The sequence below is a fragment of the Carassius auratus genome, unplaced genomic scaffold (genome assembly GCF_003368295.1).
Source record: "Carassius auratus strain Wakin unplaced genomic scaffold, ASM336829v1 scaf_tig00216794, whole genome shotgun sequence".
Lineage (NCBI taxonomy): Eukaryota > Metazoa > Chordata > Actinopteri > Cypriniformes > Cyprinidae > Carassius > Carassius auratus.
Window position 1 is genome coordinate 22,752 of NW_020528740.1, and position 21,971 is coordinate 44,722.

A 21,971-nucleotide genomic window follows, 5' to 3' on the forward strand; every position below is an offset into this window, starting at 1 on the left:
GTGGCTGAATATTTGCACCGTACATTTCGATGTTCGAGCCCGCGCAAAACTTCCCGAGCACTGCGCGCGCCACTGTTATGGTAACGCGCCCCGCCCGCCTCTAGCCCCGCGGCGCGCGCAGTTTCACTCCCCACTGTATCGATGAAGTTGCACAAAGATGGCGGATTTCCTGCCGTCCCGGTCCTTTCTATCCGTTTGTTTTCCAAACTGTCTTCTCAACAGCAGCGAAGCGGAACAACTGAGGATATCTAAAGAAATAGACCGAGGTCTTTTGAAAGACAAAACCTATGTGAAACGGTTAGTCAAGATCCTTCTGCTAGGCGCCGGCGAAAGCGGCAAGTCCACTTTCCTCAAGCAGATGCGCATCATACACGGCCAGGACTTCGACCAGCGGGCCAAAGAAGAGTTCAGAGGCACCATCTACAGTAATGTGATGAAAGGTAGGAGGCGCGTCTCTCATCCACACATCTATACAGAGTGCCATGTGGGCTCCAAACTTGAATTTTAACGGGCTCGGCGGTGATGAGAGGCTAACGAAGTGAGGCTCAGCTAGCGTTAGCTGAAGTTGCGCTGTAACCTGCTCAAGAGAAACGCCCATGTTATTCGCTCAACTTTTTAGCGTCGCGATTTTGAACAAAGACCTCCGCGAAGGACTTGATTTTGGCCTAAATCGTTTTTCCTCGCCTGTCGCCTCACTAAAAGTGTGATTTCTCTCGTTCTCGTGATTTTTCACAGGTCTGGGAAAGACTAGACTCGAGTTTGAATTTCCTCAGAAATGAACGTTAGCGCTCGAGTTTGTAACGGCTTCGTGAAGAGCACGACTCCCAAGATTCACCTGAACCCAAAATACTACTAACATTCTTGTTTATAAATAAATGTTGGTTTCTGAAATCGTAAACTCGTAATTACCCTAATTTTGACTTTTTACCAGAATCTCGGGGCTGTTTAAAGAGCTGCTAAATCTCTCCCCGCGTGCTAATGTTTTGTCTAACCGAAACTGGATTATGTCAAATAAATCAGTCCAGTCTGAAAAGCCGGCCTTAAATTGTAAATCAGCGCTCTCTTGTTTGTTGCTATGCTGAGCCCTTCTCATAAATAACAAAGAGACTGGTGTGTACCGAGGCACACCACTGACCCAACGCATATTCAAAGCCTACAAACCCGTATTCATTGGCCTCATTGTGGCATTTTTTTTTACATTTTAAACAAAAGGGAGATTTTCAAAAATATATATGTCTTGTTAGTAAAAGATGTGTCTGGGCATCTGTGAAATGGGTGGAGTCCCAGAGGTCTTGGACTACAAGCACATGATGGGTTTACAGTGGCACTAACACCTGCTTTGGAAACAAACCATAGTGTTCAGACAACTTGGGAAGAGCTGAACTTGTCAATCAATCCTCAATTTCGTCATATTTGAGTTAAGAGTTTAAGGCGAGTGTGTTTTGTTTTTTTTCCTCTCTCTTATGGGGTTAATGTCGGGTTTCCATCATCTCAGTTTTTGCCTTTCAAAGGGGGATGTGATAAATCATTACCCACCTTATTTAATACGGGGCTCCCCGTTGAGGCCGCCTTGGCTGGGCTGGGGATTTCCAGAGTCTATTGCTATGAAAAGATTTGAGATTTCCTGTACGAGATTAATATGTCACAACGGTCATCATTTACGGAGGCACCATGATGACAGATGGTTCGGCTGTGATCTCATGGAGACTCGTCTGTGGCATGGCTAACATGGTATCGTTCCCTAGCTCAACTTAAAACAGGAAGCATTTAGTCAAATGGCTGCTTGGATCTAATCCTAAAGCATTGCAGAAAACAGGGAAATTTCTCCTTATAATGCCTGGAGACCGAGAAAAAGCACTTTAACAATCAGTAGCATGCTTTCTCATGTTTCGCTTCAGCTTCCGCTCGTGTACCTGTGAAGATGTTGTGTTTGAAGCAGAATGGTTTCTCCCTGTTTGACAGGTTGGTTTGGTCAAAAATGTGTGATTTGTGAGATTTTCTTTCATGTTTTTGAAAGAAGTCTATTATGCTCGCCCCAGGCTGCAGTTAGCTCATTTGATAAAAAAGACAAGTACAGCAAAAACAAAACTTGAGTTATATATTTGAATGTAATTTATTCCTGTGATGCAAAGCTGAATTTTCAGCAGCCGTTACTCCAGTCTTCAGTGTCGCATGATTCTTCAGAAATCATTTTATTCAGCTGATTTGGTGCTCAGGAAAGATTTCTACTTATAAATATTGAATAAGTTCTGCTGCGTGCTTAATATTTTTGTGGAATCCACAAAACTATTTTTCCAAAAGTCTTTTGTATCAATTTTGAGCTATTTAATGCATGCTCTTTTAATAAAAGCATTCATTTCTTTTTGAAAAATCTTACTGACCCCAAACTTTAGCATAATAGTCCAAAAGAATCGATATAAAGCTTTTACCCAGGGCTTGGTATATTTTCTCTTTGGTATAGAAATGCCTGAGGGCAGATGTGAACTACTTCTAATGCACTTTGATAGAGCCTGAAGTTGACAAGAAGTACTTATGAAAGGTTGTAGTTGTCACCATTATATTTCCTCTAATTAAGTACCTTTAGATAGCCAGGTTCACTTAATGTACTACACATTTCTAAATGATTTAACTTGAGAACAGAATAACGATCCTGAGCATCTGCATTGTTTAACCGGACCTTAACACCAGCTGTGTGTCTGTGTAGTTTATCTCATGAGTTTGTTGGACGGTATGGATGAAATCCTGCCTTCTTTGGTTTCTCTTCTCGTTGTTTATCTTTTCTAACCTCAGGCATGATTCTGTTTATAATCCTAAATAGTTTAGGCCAGCATGCATGTGCTGCGTCCTGCTGTTGTTTATAGAATTTGATGTGAAATTATGTCTCGCTGATGTCAGATCTCATCTCCCAAACATCCCATTAACATCTGCAGTTATGGTAAAGATTTAAAGACGCATATTGTTGTAGTCAGTTTTAAGGTGAAAGTGCATGTACATGTATATAATGAGGACACCCTCAGAGCCGCAGTCACATGGACACACCGCTTCACAACAGATGTGGGATGTGTCAAAGGGGTTGTGCTTTTGAGCACTTCTGCACTTTCGGTTTCCTGCACAATGGAGTGTGGCACTGTAGCTCGCAAGGGTTTCTGTCTTTTTAATTGGACAATAATTCAATATTAGTATGTATCACGATATATAATTTTTTTTCAATAATGCTGATGTATGTTTTAAACATATATTTCCGATATTTTGATATACAGTACCAGTGTGTCCCACACATTGATTTATTTGTGGCGTTTGACTTGCACGGCACGTTTCAAAATCAAAACGCGTGGGTGTTTTATATGAATGTATCTCTGAAGTGAAAACCGACTGTCTTCGGGAAAGGTTCGATGTCTTTTTCATTTGATCTGATAAAGTAGCGTTCATGAGCAGAGGTGATTGAATTACAGGGAAACGGCTAGTTTTATCACTCTAAAAGCGCCTCCTGCTGGCAGAGAATGAATTTGCATGTTCAATAAGCCCGTCTCCCGCAACGTTTCCAGTTTTAGTTGTTGTTCAAATCTTTTGTTTACTGCAGCGACTCTGAGCACTTTTCATACTCTTTATACTGGCTGAAGCACATTTTTTTTTTAAACTATATGAATAATCAGCCTACACTACCAGTCATTTAGAATTCTCTTCTGCTCACTAAGGCTGCATTTTTTTGATCCAAAGTACAGCAAAAAAATATTTTGAATAATTTTTACTATTTAAAATTACCTTCTATTTGAATACATTTTAAAATTGTATTTATTCCTGTGATCATAGCTACATTTTCAGCATCATTACCCCAGTCCTCAGTGTTGCATGATCCTTCAGAAATCATTATCATATGCTGATTTGCTGATTATCAATATTTAAATTAAATTAAATGTATGCATTTAGCAGACGCTTTTATCCGCTTTTATTTAGGGATGAAATTGTAAAGGCTGATCATGCTCTCAAGGATAGACACAGGATAGACACTGCACTGTATGTAGTGCGTGAGTACTTAAGACTGAATGGCTATTTGCTTTTCGATAATGTGCATCTATGGACTGCTGTTATTGATTGTGCTTTAGGATGTGCGTATAATAGAGACTGCTCTTTTTACATGCAGTCTTGTGCTGCAGTAATAGACTTCTGCTTGGACATTGCTGACCTCTTAAATGGCTTTCAGTTAAATACTCCTGACCTGCCGTCACCTCATGCCAGGAATGTGTGGTGAGAACAATTAAGGACTTATCCTCTGAAAGGACCCCAGAACGGGCTGATAACTGCACGTGAGCTCCAGAAGGATGAGGAGTCTTGTGTGAGGTCCTCCATAAATCATATGCTTCATGAGCTATATTGGTGAACAAATGGTTTAGAATAAGCAGCCCATTTAAATGTTTGTTTTTATGCAGAATGGAAGATAACTGCAAAGTAACTCATAATTTCATTCTCTAATCCTAGTTACCAAGAACTTTGTGTTTTCCACTAAATCGGCCAAAGGCAATATCTGAAAGGTCAAAAGAGCTTGTGCTCTTTGTCTGTCATTGTGAGACAGAGCTACAAGTGGAAACTGGTTTAGCTGGTTATTTCTACTGTGACTGCTTGGGATGCCAGTTTTTGAAAGAAAAAGCCATGTTTGAAAACCAGCTCACAATGGGACTCTCCTACAACGATAATCTGAGCATACTAGAGACCAACGTCACCACTGTTTTCACTATTGATACACAAACCCTCGCCCAGGAGTGGCGTATGCTTGATGCTCAGGACTTGCCAGTACATCAGTAAAATGTTGATCTTTCGTGATGTTGCTGTACTGCGTCACAGAAGTGGACAGATAGCATTTGAGGACTCGACTGAAGCTATTCTGGTGATTCACGTCTTTCGTAGGACACATGATTGCTCCTTTGGTCTTCCGAGGCTCAGGGGACAATCTGTGCAACTGAGATTGACTGAAATTTCTGCCCTTATCAATTAAGCATAAATTAAAGTCAGATTTGCGACTCCTATACCTAGGTATGTGAGATTTCTGGGCATGTATTGTGGGTGCTGCAGAAATCACATTTATTTCATGTAGGTAGAATGGATTTTGAAGTTTATCGCACTGAATGCATGTTCAGTCAAATGTCGACACACGAGCAGTGTCATTTCGGCACGTGCTGATGGTGACAGCTCAGTTAGCGAGGGACTTTCTGAGGCGAGAGAGACAGCAAGCTAACCTTAGTGAGCAGCATAGACTGTGAATATTCACATGATCATGTATCACAATCAGAAAGCATTTCACCACAAAAAAGCCCAATTTAAATGTACCCGAGATGTGATCGTGGTCTCTGCGAAAGTATTTGGAGGTTTTTTTAAGGGATGGATTTGACAAAGGTGTAAATGACGATGCATTTTCTCTATCAGCACATAAACGAAACGCTTGAGGCAGAGTTTGCACAAAAAATAATCATTATTTGTGAAATAATCATGTCACTTTGAGTCAGATAGGCTGCTTTATTAGATAAGGAAAGTTTTTGCTCATTGTGAAAGATTGTATGTAATCGTTATTAGGAGATTTATTTATCTTTATTCCCTTGTTTCTAAAAATAATCATCTTAACTTATTGTACCGTATTCTTTAAAGTATTCTTATTACATGTAAAATGATAATAGATAAATGATAACGTGTCAAAGAAATCTCACTTTGAACTTTATCTTTTTTGTTTTTGTTTTTTTGCTATGCAATGTATGCTGTTTATCTGGTTTTATCTGATAACCGTGAGTCTCCCTAGCCCTGCATTGCCAGTTCTTTATGTTTTTAAATTCTTGCATAATAAACACTTGTGATCTGCTCACTCATTTTAATGAGTAGTATCCCATAAATTATTCAGCCGATCTCCAGGAATGTTCCTGGAGGAGAGAAATGCAAAGGGCCAGATAGCTTTTGTTTAAAAAATGTCTGTGTTCTTTAAATACTGTCTTTTTAAAATGAATGTGTTTTGAATTGAAAGTAAATCTGTGATTTCCCGGAGGCATTTGTAATGCTGAATCCACTGGATAATTCACAATACCCACATCTACACTGGAACTGTCTTTTAGTTCACCTGCTGCTGTTGTTCCTTTAAATGCAATGGAAAGTTTCTGTTAGCTGTGTGAAGTTATAAAAAAGCTCTGCATTTCATTTGTGTCCTGAGCTGTTCTGTTATGTATGTGTGGGTGTAAATATATATATATATCTCCTAGCAAAACCACAAACCTTACTAGCACGCTCCACAATTGTAATGTTTACCTTCATACAGACCACTTGTCATTTGTCACAATATAGGTAAATGATAAAGCAGTGATAAAATGTCCTTTTTGTGTTGTTATTATTCACAAAATAATAGTCATGTGACCGTGATGACGCTCGTATGTATTTGCTGTACACAATCCAAGATTAAGAAGCTGACTCAACTGTGATGTGAACCTATTCACCCCCCACCCCCCCAGCGCGTACACACACACTCACACACACACACACACACACCACGTGATGCATTGGATCATTCAATCAAACCACTTTTTCATAATTTTAATATAAAAAAAAATGTACTATGTATATTTTAAATATATAATTCATATACATAAAATGTATTAATTAGAATTAAACAATTTTAAATGGTCTGCAGCAATAATATTATGTCACACTTTATTTTTTTTAGTTCAGAATCGTGGGAGAATCTTGGTTCTCATTTTATCCAGATTCGTGCAGCTCTATTTTGTGTACACAACATATATAAATATTTACATTATGTTCCTCTTATTGCTGCCATCATAGGTGTTCGAGTGCTTGTGGATGCCAGAGAAAAGCTCCATATCCCATGGGGAGACCCTTCAAACCAGGCACATGGAGACATCATGATGGCTGTTGACACACGCTCAGCCATGGTGTCGCAAGGGCTGATGGAGACCAAAGTGTTCCTGCAGTACATGCCTTCAATCCGTGCCCTCTGGGCTGACACCGGCATACAGAACGCGTATGACCGGCGCAGGGAGTTTCAACTGGTGAGTTTCCCAACTGTATTTCTCTGTAAAGATGACTGGAAGTTGTAATTAATTTCACTTCTGTAATGTGATGCTTTTTTTAGTCAAATCGATTTATTTATTTTTAGCAGGCAGTGGGATTTTAACAGTTCTTGAGCAGAAAATGTGTTTTGCTTGCATTGCAAATTATAACCTTCTAATGGCATTAGAGATTTATTGAGAGGGTGAATATTATCTTAACTGTCTTAAACTACACCTTCATGCTAGTTATTGTTTTTAACAAACGGCACTTTAGGCCACAGTCACCTGCTTTGCACCACAGAGTCTGTAGGACTTTTGGCAGTTGACAGAAGTCTTGTGGTGGACAGAAATACTTTTAGAGACCCCAACTGAAAGTTTCACAAATTGGCTTGCCAAGATAGTGTGTGTATATCTAGGAGGATGTGTAAACCACATAACGGTTGTTATGAAGAAGGCCTGTGCATTCTGTTTCTGAGAACTTATCAAACCTAGGTAACCAATTGCTATTCCTATTTTTTTTATTTAGCTAGTTTATCAGTTTGGTTAGGTAATTTATGGTTTTCCCCAATAAATCTCAAATGATTCCTCATTAAGGCCGGACATAAGCAAGTGCCATCTTAGCAACTTCAGACTTCTCTAAACGCTCTCAGTTCCTAGTGCATTACTTCCACATTTTTTATGTTGATTTCACCAAAGCAGTTGTAACTGACTCTTACTATTATGATTTGTAGAGATTACAGAGAAAGAGGGATTGCAGAAACAGACTGTTTCATATGTTTTCCAAACATTCCTGAGGAAAATTGATGAGGAGGAATTAGGGCTGTGGTGTTTATACATCACATGATCACGATCATGCGTGCTACGTGAGTCACATTAAGTCTCTGATGCTGTAGTACTTCATGCCACATTGACGCTTAACAATTTAACATGCATTGCAAGTGCAAATTGGTTTAATTGTCTTTGATAACTCTTTGTAAAGCAATTCTCAGCCAAAATGACATGACCGTGACTTCCCAAGGCAGCTTCATGTAGGGCTGTGACGGCGGCTGATTTTTATCACCGCGGTAGTCATGGACCAACAACCGCCGGTGGCGTGGTGTTTGAAAAAATAAATAAATAAATAAAAAAAATATATATATTAGTGTCAAAATTTGCTCGTTAATGAAGGCGATCATTTTTTCCAATTTAACGTATTCAAATTATTTTACGTAGGGGCAGGGATGGCCATCCACTCACAACTGCTGCTTCTGTCACTTTTTCTCATGAGAAGAAGTGAATTTATTTAGTCGCAGAATGACTGAACAGGAGACGTTTCAGACACGCGCTCCACTTCACTTTATTATCAGGTGCAAGTTAAGCGAGCGCGGACGGTCCTGTGCTCAAAGGTGACGCGCGCTTCCTTTGTGCGTATCCTTTCATATAAAACTGCGAAAATAAACTATATGCAAGCAGTGTCGTGGTCAGCTAATTCATGGAATTACCAAAAAAGGTGATTAAAGCTGACTTAAACTGTGCATGCATGTAATACATTTTATATGTATAATATACAGGATATATTTATATGTATGCACGTCTAGAAATCACTCATCTAACACCCTATTTAACTCGTCAGTTCGTGTTTATTCGAGCACTCCTGTCAGTGAACGCCGCCTGCAAAACACTAAAATAACTATCAAAGAAATAATACTTATTAAGGTTACAAGAAAGTAGCCTAAATAAGAAAGTTAAATACACCCTGTCTAACGGACGCGAGCGACGCAGCGCAACAAAATACTCATTATGATCAGTGATGCTACACTGGATGCAGCACAACACGACATGATAAATCCCCGTCTGGTCTGTGAGGTACTGACACAGAGTTCAAATGTCCTGTATAAACACTAGACAGACTTAAACCGTCGCAACGCGGTTGTGTTGCGTCCGGTTTACTTTTCCGCCACCAAGCAAGCTCAGTAACTCCTCATCTGCAAGCGCTCTCTTTGAAATAGGAATCCGTTGGCATATTTCTTGTTACCATACCATCTTTTATTTATCGCTGTCTCGTTTGTATTTGACCAGTTTGGAGAAAGCCTCACCAAACCTGACCAGCCAGCGATTGCGATCACGAGAACTTGTGCAAACGCTGATGGGTGACATGAATGCATATGACTCCAGATCGGTGAGGTGGTATTTGCTTTCCCAACAAAATCCATCGCCCAACACTAAATTAATGTGCTGAATGCATAAACTGTATTTTCCTGTGCTCAAATCTTCCAATCTAAAGGAAACACTGTGTTTGAGGTAATTTGTTAATACCATAGACTTAGAATTTGAAACTATTACAGTTATTACACTTATATACAAAACGTTTTATTATGCTTGCTATAGAGTTGGTGACGTCACGTGCACTACCGCTGGTGGCAGTAGACAACCGCGGTAGCAACCGACCACCGCGGTGGCGCGGTTGTCACAGCAACTGTCACAGCCCTAGCTTCATGACTGTCATTGAATTCTTTTTAGAACATATGTAACACTATATGTTCCTGTGTTTGAGTTATAATGTAGTTTTCTTCAGCCATCACTGGTGTCATACCCAGATAGTTTGCTTTTTTGCTGAGGGATAAAGGTCGTCTTTGCCCATTTCTAGTAATCGTATCAGCATGGGCAAGTAGGGACTCAAGCAGAGCAGTGGATGTATGCTGTTGAGGACAAGAAACAACACGACACTGAGCCGCTTTACTGTGGCCCAGATTTCTGGAGCTGATAACCGGACCTATCTATCTATAGACCTATCTCAGGAATCTCCATTTGTGCTGGTCAAAGGCAAATTCCTCTGTTACCATACAGCTACAACAGTTTCCATACTTTCCAAGAAGACCTCTTTCCTTGGCTCCGGTGATTTGCTTCAGACTTCAGACTCACTGTGTGAGTGAAGACAACAAAAAACACTTTTGTGCCCTGTAATCCACAAACCACGTGTGTCGAGTACAAATCATTATCAACTCTGCCCCTCCAGCCTCTGGGGATTTGGTATGCACCCGACAAGCAACAAAACAAAATTTGTTCTAGATCCCTGCAGCCAAGATCCCTTTGCTTCTGGCTCCTCCTCACTCCAACCCTCCCTTTTATTTCTAAGCATTGTGTAATTCTAATCCACTGCCTTATTCCTCGCTGTGCTGCCCTCACTACCCCCGAAAAAGCAGCACTGTCATCTGTCTTCTTTTGTTTGTCTTTTTGACGTCTGCTTTGTGCTAAAAAGCCAGCACATTGTTTATAACAGTCAAATTCTGTTTGGTGAATCATTACAAGGTTTTCTTACAGTCTGTGCGAGTCCGTGAGGTTCATTTTAACCCCACTTACTGAAGGCTTAATCTGATTTAGGTAATACTAGGGAGACGCACCATTTCAAAATGCCGACTGCCTGTTCGATTTAGACGGTCATGCTGCTTTTTAAAATGAAAGCGCTGTACATCTCTGCTGCGGTCCCCACAGGAATCATGATCTCTGCAGATTCAAGTCACCGGAAGAGATATATTGATAGGAGCAGCCACCCAAGTGAAGTGGTCTCTCTCCTGTTTTCCCAAACACTTGTTTCTGTGTTCTGCCCACCCCATATAGGGACAGATAGGAAAGCATTAAAGAGTTCTGTTTATATTGTTGTAATACTTTCAAGAGATCTGGTGCTTTAACTCGGCGACGAACACAAATGACTCAGTGATTTAAACCAGTTTAAAGCCAATCAGGAGACACCATGTGTGCAACGAGACAGTCAGAAGGCTTTCCATCTAGACACATCGCCATCGTTTACCATGGATTTATTGTAGTAACACTCACTGCTCCAAATCTGTTGTTTTATTTCGGCGCATCATCACGTCCGATATTCGTTCAGCTTTTCGCGTTGAGTATGGAGAGGCCTTGAGATTACTAGGATCTGAAAGAAGAATTGCGTGATCCGTGAAGGAATGTTGAGCTGTGATTTTAAAATCTGAGGCCCGGGGAAGGAGATTTTTACACTCATTATTGGTATTTAAGCATTATAGATACTAGTAGGGCTATTTAATTAATCATTTTTACATGATGTTAATTTGTGCACTATTCCTTTAACCTTCCATTACATGTGAAAAATTCTACATTATTATTTAGATGATTTTCATATTTTCATTGATTTATCTTGTATTTTCTGAAGCTGCGACAGGTCAGAAGTCTATTGTTGAGAGAAAAGAACACATAAGTTACATTGATGTATTAGTCACAATTATAATATGCCAGTAAATAAAATCTTTAAAAACATCATAAACACTATAAACGTATTTTAGAAAGTCTTTTAACAGTATTCAGAACAGAAAAGGTATACAATTATAAAAAACACGCCTAAATCACTATCGCATTATAAAAAGCAATTAAAAGTACCCAAACCGAAATAAAAGTATTTAAAGCATTTGCTCTGTGTTTGCATTGTGGTATTCAGATGACTTGGTTTTTACATTTTTATGAAGAGATTTGTGTTCAAAAGCAGGCGTTAGCTTCAGGAATTAGCTTCAGTTGTTGCTGAGTTAACAGGACTTCCTTTTTAGCGTTGCTCAGAAACTGATGTCCTGGCCTGCCCTGACCGTGTTGTTCCTGTGTGCCCACACCCTTCATTGAAGATGAACAGCACCGTGTTGGCTGTGGCTTCATGCCCAGCTGGGGGAAGGTTAACAGGGGTTTTCTTATGACATAATCCCCTCTCTACTGACAGTCACCTCGAAAGACCTGCATGTACCTCTTCTAGACCTCAGTTAACCCCAAGATGCAAATAGATGCTGTAATGGTTTGAAAGGGTATTTTTTGTAGGCCATGAGGAAGAACTGTTCCCACAGAGCTTCGCTTTACAGCAGCAGTTCTCAATTCCAGTCTTCACGCCCCCCTGCTCTGCACATTTTGTATGTTTCTTATGGCTTCAGACGTTTGTTCTATTCGAACACAAGTGCCCTGCGAAGTGGACATCACAGGATATTCCGCCATGATTCCTGTGCGAAGCGAATGTATATGTTACATTCAAAGTGCATTGAAGTGTGCGAGATGTGAATTTAAATTGTATTTAATTACTGAGGTATATGATGTCAAACTTGTCCATGTGTGAAGACAAAAAAATGAAAGTGCAAATACAGAAAGAATGAAAGAATGTTCAGAAGTGATGTAAACTTCAACAGATATGCCCTGCTCAGGGAGTACAGTTTTTATATGGTTCATGCGTGAAGCTCACTTCTAATGAGCTGATTATCCAAATCGGATTGTGTTTACAAAGAGACATGCAAAATGTGCAGAGCAGGGGGTTGCGACGACTGGAATTGAGAACCGCTGCTTTACAGTGCCACCATGCTCTGAGAAAGATGAGCATCGTGAAGGAAGCAGAACAGAACAACTTCCTGCAGAACAGAACAACTTCCTGCTGTCCTTCCAGCATGCCAGACTAGGCTAGGCTAATTGGTCCGTTATACATCTGAGCGTCACGGAACATTAACACAAGGCCTGTTTTCTGTTTCCTGGGCAGCTTGTTTCTGTTACTCAAGATTTTCATTTTCCAAACCAGAGCCAATTTCTAGTGTCCTCTGTTTGCTGGTGGCGTGCCACACTGAGACCTGCTGTCACGAATTCATGGCTGAAGCTGGAGGTGGTGCTAGTATAGCACTAATACTGTCACCACTATAAACTGATGCAGATAACCAATAACACTACAGAAGTTCCCCTTACGGGGGTAAACAAAAGATGCCAGTATGCTTGTAACTACTAACATCCTGTGAGAGGGTTTTTCATGAGTCATGTCCATGTGTTCTGTTGTTGAATGAGGTTCTCATTAGATTGAGTGCTTATTAGACTTGCCACGATAGATGGTGTTGACTGTTAAGCACGTCACTTGCCCACAGCAGCACCAACCCCCACCGTCCTTTAGATTTTTTATAGTAACAGTAAGTAACACTACAATTAAATACTGAACGAGATCACAGATCAGATTTCATTTCTCCAGTGAGGAGAGCTGACTGACACTTATCACTAAGGTGATTTGTGATTTTTTAAAAAAGTTGTTTATTTAATTGGTTCCATATTGTTTGCTGATTTTTACTTTTATTTAAACTTTGTCATTTATTTTATTTGACATTAAGGTGTATATGCCATGCCTCCAAGCTTTCTTACTCATTTTGCTAATAAACATTCTACATTTCTTATTTATTTGGTTAAATACTATACATGTATATTTAGCATGTTTACAGTTTTGTATACCGATTTAAACTTTATGTAAGTTATTTATTTTATATTAGCCATAGCCTGCCCTATAGCATGGTGTTTTTCAATTTTAGGACGCTAATTCAAAAGTGAAAGTAAAATGCACATGGCGCTTTCAAGCTTTTTAAAAGTGAGAAAAAGAGGGAAAATTCAAACAAACTAAAAACAAAAAATTGCTTGTTGCCGCTTTTTGAAAGTGAAAGCAAAATGTGCACGCCGCTTTTACAAGCAATTTAAAAGTGAGGAAAAGTGGGAACGCCCCGCCCCCGCAGTGATAGCGTACTGGTGTTGTCACACGTTGATTAACCGATGGGAAAATTTCCTCACCGTCACAACCTGAGTGCTTATGTCTGCACGGTTTACATGTTCGCAAATTGACAGGTTTATTTAAGAACAACCTTTTTGTCACAAACACCAAATAGCATACTTTTGTGTGTATAAATCCAAATACATTAAGTGTGAAGAAAGGAATATTGTTAATCTTCTGAACCATGTCTGGTTTGTGCTCAGCTGTTTTTATTGTCAGTTCACAGTGCTTTGATAACGTGACTGAATCCCTCTGTTCTTGTCATCCTCACAGGGTGAATCAGTGAAATATTTCTTGGATAACTTGGACAAACTTGGAACACCGGTAAGCATGTGACTGTCTGTCATCATTCTGTCCGAGGTTTCTCACCTCACATGTTCTTTCTAGATGTAATATTTATGATTAGTATCAATGTTAATTTAATGTGGATGCTTTTACCTTCTAAAGACTTTTGTCATCACTTTTTTTTTTCTCTGTTTTGAACACTGATTTTAGAGTTAATTCTGCAGAATGTCTTTAAATGTGATAATGTGTTGATGGAACTGATTCTTACTGCAAGTGGAAAGCACTTACAAATTAGCCAAAGTGTGTAAGAAACAAAGACGCTTTCATCTTTATAAATGGCAGCGTTTCAGTTCTGTGAAGATTTGTGGGCATACATACCATGTAGGCCTGGAAACTGATGAGAAGGAGATTGACCTCCATCACAAATCTCCTTTATCTTGGTATCAATTAGTAGTTATTAGAATACAAGGTTAGGAAACTTGCTGTACTTTTACCTATGATTTAAAGTGAAAGTTCCCCCAAAAATGAACTTTGTCATCATTTACGCACATTCATGTCATTCCACATCTGTTCGTGTCTTCTGTGGATATTTTAAAAACATCAGCAATTGAAGCCCATTGACTTCCATTGTGTATGGACTAGGGGTGGGCGATATCTCGATATTTAAAATATATCGAGATATTTTTTAAACACGATATGGATTTTGACATATCGTATATATCGATATATTGTTTATATTCTGATTCCGCCACTTTGCTTGTTTGCCTTCCCTGTGCTGTGCTCGCCCCCGCTCGCTCGCCCCCCGCCTCCTTGCTTTTGTCCCCTCTCACCTCGCGTGTAGAGAACTAGTCAAAAAAAAAAAAAGACAACTGGCTCCGTTATATGGAGATACTTCAGTTTTAAGGCGTAGGGCGAACGGCAGGCAGATGTCTACTGTAGGGCCCAATGAAACGCGGACGGAATCGCGGAATCCAGTCATAAAAATGGAATTTACGGTTTAACGCGGAATGTCACGGAATTGGTCAAATTTTGAATGAATTAATCAAAAGTCGGTAATGCACTTACATCAAATCACGAAATGGACTAATATCTGCAAATATTAACCCGGAAAAGTCTATTTAAATATGAATCCTGCATGTTCTGCGTGTCTGTGTCAACGAATGGAGCAGAAGCGCGTCTTCATTCATTAAACACGGAAGCTCGCATAACGCTCGCGCTGATTTCATTGTCTTTCCTCTCTCTAAATAAAGACGTGAACACATGAGGAACATCTCCAGAACTGCACTGAGAGTCACTTCATGAGCATCTGACCGTTTGATTTGAGTAAGACTAGCTCATATCACATCATAGACTGTGGTATCACATACACAGAACTGTAAAGATAAACCCGTCAAAATAAAAGTATTTAACAGAAATCTATTACTATTGTACAGCAGAATGTAGATAGCCCACTACTACTACTATTAAAATGAAACGAACATAATTTTATAAGGAATAATCACACAACATTTCTCCCATGTTTTATTTTTAATAGTAAATCCCCTTTGTTTACAAAAAAATAAAGTTTGCTTAATTTTAAATAATTAAAAGATAAATTAAATGAATGTTTTATGCCTTCATTTGATAATCAGAAAAGTGTAAATACACAGAATTTCTGAAGGGAAAAAAACATTTCACATAAGGCTATTTTAAGAATTGTTTTTAACTAATTAAGTTGTTTTTATGCATTTAAATAATTGCACATGCTAAAACACAGAATTAAGTAACAATAAAACATATGGTGAAGAAAAAAATAAAATGTTTCATAGGCCCCTTAACATGTAATATTTGCCATATTTGTTTTTGCAGTAGTTTTTTGGGGGTTATTTTTCCTGTAAAGATATCGAGATATATATCGTATATCGAGATATAGCAAAATATATCGAGATATATTTTTTGCTCCATATCGCCCAGCCCTAGTATGGACACACAAACAAATAAAGCATTTCTGAGACCTTTCTCAAAATGTGAACAACTCCTTTAAATTCATAATAAAATAAAAATCTCGGTCTATACATGCATACAGGAGACTGATTCACTTAAAGACTAGTAAGTACATAACTGAGACAACTAGCATCCCTAAAGAATTTTTATATTCACAGAGTCAAAGCAGCATGAGATGAATCACTTTATACAGCAAATATGACTCCGTTCAGTAGTGGATGAAGAAAAGACTGAATGGCAAAGGCTGAAGATGGTGTGAGACTGATGAATGCCTGTCTGTTTGTTCCCTCGCAGTGCTGTGGGGTGTGACAGGGTTGCCCTGTTCACCAGCCTGCATAGACCGAGAAGTGAAACTAGCTCTGCTGACATCAAAGGGTCACGTGTGTCAACCCTTTCCCATAACGCTTTCTAGAGCACCTTTTTCACATAAGTTCACCAGTTTTAAAGTGTAAGATATTTGAAAGAGTCTTGAAGTCTTTGAGTGGCGTTTTCATGAGGCTGTGTGATTAAGGATGACCCTATGACAGCACCTCATCTGCTCATGAGGGTTGTCTTACTCATTCAGATGATCCGTGTGTTCACGCTGAGGAGGAATGGTAATAAATACCATATGCTTTCTTAACAACTAACACTCACAACCAGTTAGAAATAAAGTTGCCCCGCTCCAATTTCAGTAGTACATTTTCAGGGAAATTGTCATTTTATTAAGTTCCAGCACTTTTTTGTGATCCCTAGTTATTTTGATTCCTCTGTTTATGCTCCATATTTTGTTATATGTGGAGTGTGTTGAGCGATTAGTTTTGAGACTTGCAGCTCTCACAGCACCAGTCTCGGACTGATGCACGAGGCGTCAGTGCAGTTCCCTTTGCGTCATGTGACCTACCGCCTGCCGCTCATGTTCTCTCTCTCAGTGCTAAACGGATGTTTGCGGTTTTGTGCTCTTTCTATACGCTGCTGACTGCAGTAAATGTGATGATTTGTATCTCCGCTTTGACTCCAGGCAGCTCTGCTTTACGACAAAGAATCAGATAACCTGTTTTGAAGTCACGTCCTATGAAAGCAGGCACACTCAGTCATCCTGTTCAAATCACTGATGCCACATCTGGAAGAGAGACCAAAAGGACAGTTCTATTGTTTCCCCACCTATCTCACTTTTCTGTATTACGCTCCTTGACGTCACTCTGTCGCACGGTCTCAGTTCCCGTGTCTGTCGCTCTGACTTTATGTTCTGATAAAAGAGGAAGCAGTGTTGAATGTGCTCTGCTACGGCGGCACACCTCAGACTTGCCCCCCCCCCCCCTCCCCCCGTTTCTTCTTGAACCAAATGGCTACCCTTCACTCAGCCACATCACAGCAATGTAGACCCACTTCTGCACTCACGCCATCGACAAACAGGAAGAGGAAAGAGTGCATGCTTCAGAGTGTGTTCAGAGAGGCAAATAGCCACTTGACTCTGTTGGAAAGTATGTGTTTGTTTTTTTTCAGTTTACGTTCATCCTTTTTGGATGGATGTAGTGTGGGTGTCAGACAGACCTCAGCAGCCCAGACTCATAAATATGGGAGGAGATGAGGAAGAAGGGTTACCTCAGGCATGTGATAAAATACAGGCAAATGCAGAGCATGTGTCAGAGAGAGATGCGTGTGTTTGGTTACAGAACTGAATATGAAGTTGAATCTTAAGCTTTTAATGGAAATAGCAATTCATCTTTATATGCGGACGATTAATTAATACACAAAATAATTTTCCCTTGTACTTCAGTAAACTGATGAAAGTTGATTCGAAATTAAAAACTTTAGCAATAGTTACTCAATAATTTTTTGGTGTAAAAATACATGTATTTTGAAAAAACACATAAAACAGTTTCCATGATGAGTCGATGATCTCGTCCACTCGAGGTTGGTGTCTTTGACATCATCCTGTATCTATTTCAGGTCTTATGTGCTAGCACTGAGCACTGTTCTCTTATCAACTTGATAAGTCTTGTATTTGCTTTAGTGTAGAGTTTCATCGAATTAATTTGGAGTGCATCTGCCCGTACATTCTTATTGGCCAGTGCTTCGATCCAGATACACCTTTTTGCTAATGCTTTAACCCCCACCCCCAGCTTCCATCTCTGGTATGTCAGCAATGTGGAGAATGAGCCATGAGCTGGCCGTCATAGTTGTTTTCAGTTGTTTTTTTTTGTCCTCCGTTTGAGTTTTATGTTCTACTCATTTATTTTTACAGTATTCTCTCTCTCTCTCTCTCTCTCTCTCTCTCTCTCTCTCTATGGAAAACCATGAAGTCAAACAATGGATTCCAAAAGCCTGAGAGAAATTTCCCACGTTTTTTCTGTAACTGTAAACAATGGGTATAAAAGAACGTGTAGGATAAGTGTATGATGCCTAGATTTTAAAAGATGTTTGTGTAGCGTATTCAAACCGTTAAGGGCTCTTTATTGTATATGTGGTATGCAAACTACTGCCACATGATTTAATTTAATATCATCTCATAACCACCACATGCAAATCTCTTTCCAGCACGGGTTGGTCTTTACGACAGGTTCACTGGCCTGTTCTTGGAGCTAACAAAAATAGATGTTCCTTCCTGTCAAATGTTGCTCTGAATCTTCAGTTTTCTCTTCTAAGTGTTTGACGGCCTCTCTCTCTCTCTCTCTCTCTCTCTCTCTGCAGGACTATCTACCAACACAGCAAGACATCCTGCTGGCACGTAAGCCCACCAAGGGCATTCACGAGTATGACTTTGAGATCAAGAACGTTCCCTTCAAGATGGTGGACGTGGGCGGCCAGCGGTCGGAGCGCCGCAGGTGGTTCGAGTGCTTCGACAGCGTCACCTCGATCCTCTTCCTCGTCTCGTCCAGCGAGTTCGACCAGGTTCTGATGGAGGACCGGCTGACCAACCGCCTCATGGAGTCGCTCAACATCTTCGAGACCATCGTCAACAACCGCGTCTTCAGCAACGTGTCCATCATCCTCTTCCTCAACAAGACAGACTTGCTGGAGGAGAAGGTCAAATTGGTGGCCATCAAGGACTACTTCCCCGAGTACACAGGGGAGCCGCACAACCTGGAGGACGTGCAGAAGTTCCTGGTGGATTGTTTCCGGAACAAGCGCCGAGACCAGCAGCAGAAGCCCCTCTACCACCACTTCACCACCGCCATTAACACGGAGAACATTCGCCTGGTCTTTCGCGACGTCAAGGACACCATCTTGCACGACAACCTCAAACAACTCATGCTGCAGTGATGCTGGTCCAGCCGTAACCTTCAGATCTCTCCGAAATAACCCTCTTCTGCTCAGAAGAAACTGACTCCAATGTTTGTACTCCACACAGTAACCTTTCTGAATAGCTCTGACGTGCTTTTACGCCAAGGCGGCGGCCTAGCCTAGCGGTCTGTCAAAGAGCACGGGACTCTCTTAAAGAGTGCGCTTCCAGAAGAGAGTGGGTCTGGCCACTCGCACTCGTCCTGCCAAGAGAAGCTGCACGCGTCACCCTCTCGCCGGAGGTGCCAAACGCAATGCGCTCCTCCCTCCAAAAGAGGAGAGAAGCGGGATGAGATATCCTAGCACTGTTCTTTGATCTGTTACCTTTGAGCCTTTTATTACTGACCAAATTGCAAGATGAGATGCAAATGCTGTTTTAACCTTTTAACAGGAACTATGTTCTGAGCCTTTCTGTCGACGCCTGCCTGGCCTTAATTCCCCCTCGTTTTGATCGGTGTTTTTAACTTGTTGATTTCTAATCGATTGTACAAATTTTAGAATTGAGTTTCGTTTTTTTTTTTATATATAGCTCTATGAATATATTTACCGATAAACTTAAGTTATGTTTCAGAAGTTTACACTCTGATTTTCCTCTGCTGATGGATAACGCTTAACGATTCGTACCACTTGATAAACTGAACATACACTGTGGTTAGCCACGCTAGGCGAGCTGATAGATGCAGAATGCACACAGCATAAACTCAGGGCTGAATGTAGACCACTTAAGCGCAACTGTTCGCTTTCAGGAACATCCAGTAGTTGTAGTTCTCCATCGGTGGCTGGAAATCACATTTCCTCGCTGGCCTGCAGGCGACATCCTCCGCTCTGCCCTAGCTAGAGTCTGGAAGGACTTCTTCATCCATCAGGGAACCGAAAACGGTTTCTTGTTAATTTATTTGCTTTCTTTTGAATCTTTTTTTGGTCCACAATCAAACTAAACTAAACTGGCTTCTCGGTCAGACCCCACTAACAAAAAGCGCATGTATTCACAAGTGTGCCACGTGTGTAAGGTACCAATAATTTGAACAAATTTTCTCAAAAGGGATCGATCTTTGTGAACTTCGTTCCCTCAACAGTTGTGTATAGCTACTTTGTTTAGTGCCATGTCTGCCCTGAATACTACTGTTGTAGTGAGTATTTGATGTAAATAGTACCTCACTCTCCTCACCACTCTTTTCTAACGGATATGTAACCTACACTGAAATGTAAAGCTGTTTTTTTGCTACTGTGCAGCCATAAATCCAGAGATACTGACTTCTCGCCCGCAGTTCGCCCCATTCAGGGTTGCTCTTGTAGTGCTTTTGGCTGAATGGTGCCTGTATTTGTCGTCTATGCATTCAGATGGCTGCAGCTCAGCCTGGCAGCAGAGCACTCTTTGTCTGGTGTCGAATTCTGCCTCACGCCTTCCTGGCTGAAGTCCCGGGACGCTCGTGAAAAGCAAGTATTACGTCTTCACTCTCCACTGACAGTGTCCTGTGTTTTCTAGTGCCATTCACTGGCCCCCAAATGCCAGGAAGCCAGGCATTGCGGAGCTTTTGTTGTCATTTTGGTGTGACGTGGTATCCGTATTAGTATTTCTCATTACGAACTCGGACAGTTCCAAGCACAAGATGTTGACTGATTTAAGTGAACTTAATATTAAGTGAAATACTGAGTATCAGCCTTTAGTATTTGCCTAGTTTTAGCATGCTGAGTCTTAAAACGTTGTATTATCTGCCTTTGAGCTTGAAGACCTTAATGAAGCAAAGGAATAGCTGAGCACGCTTCCGAGTCCAAGACTTCCTGCATCGGAGAGCCTTGAGGACAAACCCAAGTGCTTGTGCAAAAGATGTCACTGTGTGGTGTAGCTGTGAGAGAAGGGTCAGAATGAGTCACTCCTAACGGTTGACATGTTTAAAGGAAGGGCAATGCTGCAGGTAGATACACTACTTTAGCTGTATTTCTCCTCTGTACACTGCCGAGGTGTGAGGTTGTTTGCCATAGTTCTGTTGGCTTTTATTAGCCATTCACATTCATATTTTTCCGCTCTTTCATAAGTATTGTTAAGGATGGAGTCTTTCTCACTGTAGAATTTTTTACCGAAACGTGATTCTGATCAGAGATGGCTGATTCGCTGTTTTTGGTTTTGCCCAGATAATCAAGTTTGATAATAATTATGCAAGAATTATGCCTGCCTCAAAGAAGAATTCCTAGTGCCTCCAGTTTGATGCCTCAGACATGTCTTGTCCCTTTTTCTTTGTAGATAGGTTTTTAAAAGTTGATTAATGTGGATGCTTTGAGTCCTCATATCAATATAATTCATACTAAAGATTTTCTCGACTCTTGTGCTCAGTACAGAATATAGACCTGCCTGCTTTCATTGTACAGTCTAATCTATGCTATCATTCTTCATCATTGACTCAATAAAATCATTTTGCAAAAACTGTCGTTTTTTTTTTTTTTGGAATCACTATAACTTGTTTTAGTTTTGACAAATATTTCTTTAAAACGAATCAATGAAAGCCCAATTCTGTTTTGTGAACACTAGGCTGTAGTGTTACACCACATTTATCCCATTTTTCTCATTTATATGACAACCTTAAAAGATTCCAAATAATATTTTAAAACGATGCATTATTCATTTTATTTGCGTTTAACTTCATGGGTGTTAAAAAAAACTGGTTTTAAAAAGGGAGGTGATGTTTGATATATGCTATATGCACAAGTATTGGGACACCCCCTACTAGTGAACCGGTTTGAATAATTTGGTACAAATTTCCAAAAGAACATAAAGTACTCATCCTGATGTTAAAACATAATTAAGTTCTATGGAATTGTGTGCTAATTTTATTGCAACAGTTTGGAGAGGACCC

The 21,971-nt window shown here is 40.2% G+C and overlaps 1 protein-coding gene across 1 annotated transcript; it reads left to right on the top strand.

Moving 5' to 3' along the window:
* Positions 1 to 100: 100 nt before the first annotated feature.
* Positions 101 to 21,542, top strand: LOC113098973 (guanine nucleotide-binding protein subunit alpha-13). Its single transcript, XM_026264018.1, has 4 exons — positions 101 to 440; positions 6,811 to 7,037; positions 13,861 to 13,911; positions 18,529 to 21,542. Exons 1-4 carry the CDS (start codon positions 158 to 160, stop codon positions 19,099 to 19,101), a joined length of 1,134 nt encoding a protein of 377 aa, XP_026119803.1. The 5' UTR covers positions 101 to 157; the 3' UTR covers positions 19,102 to 21,542.
* The last annotated feature ends 429 nt before the right edge of the window (positions 21,543 to 21,971 follow it).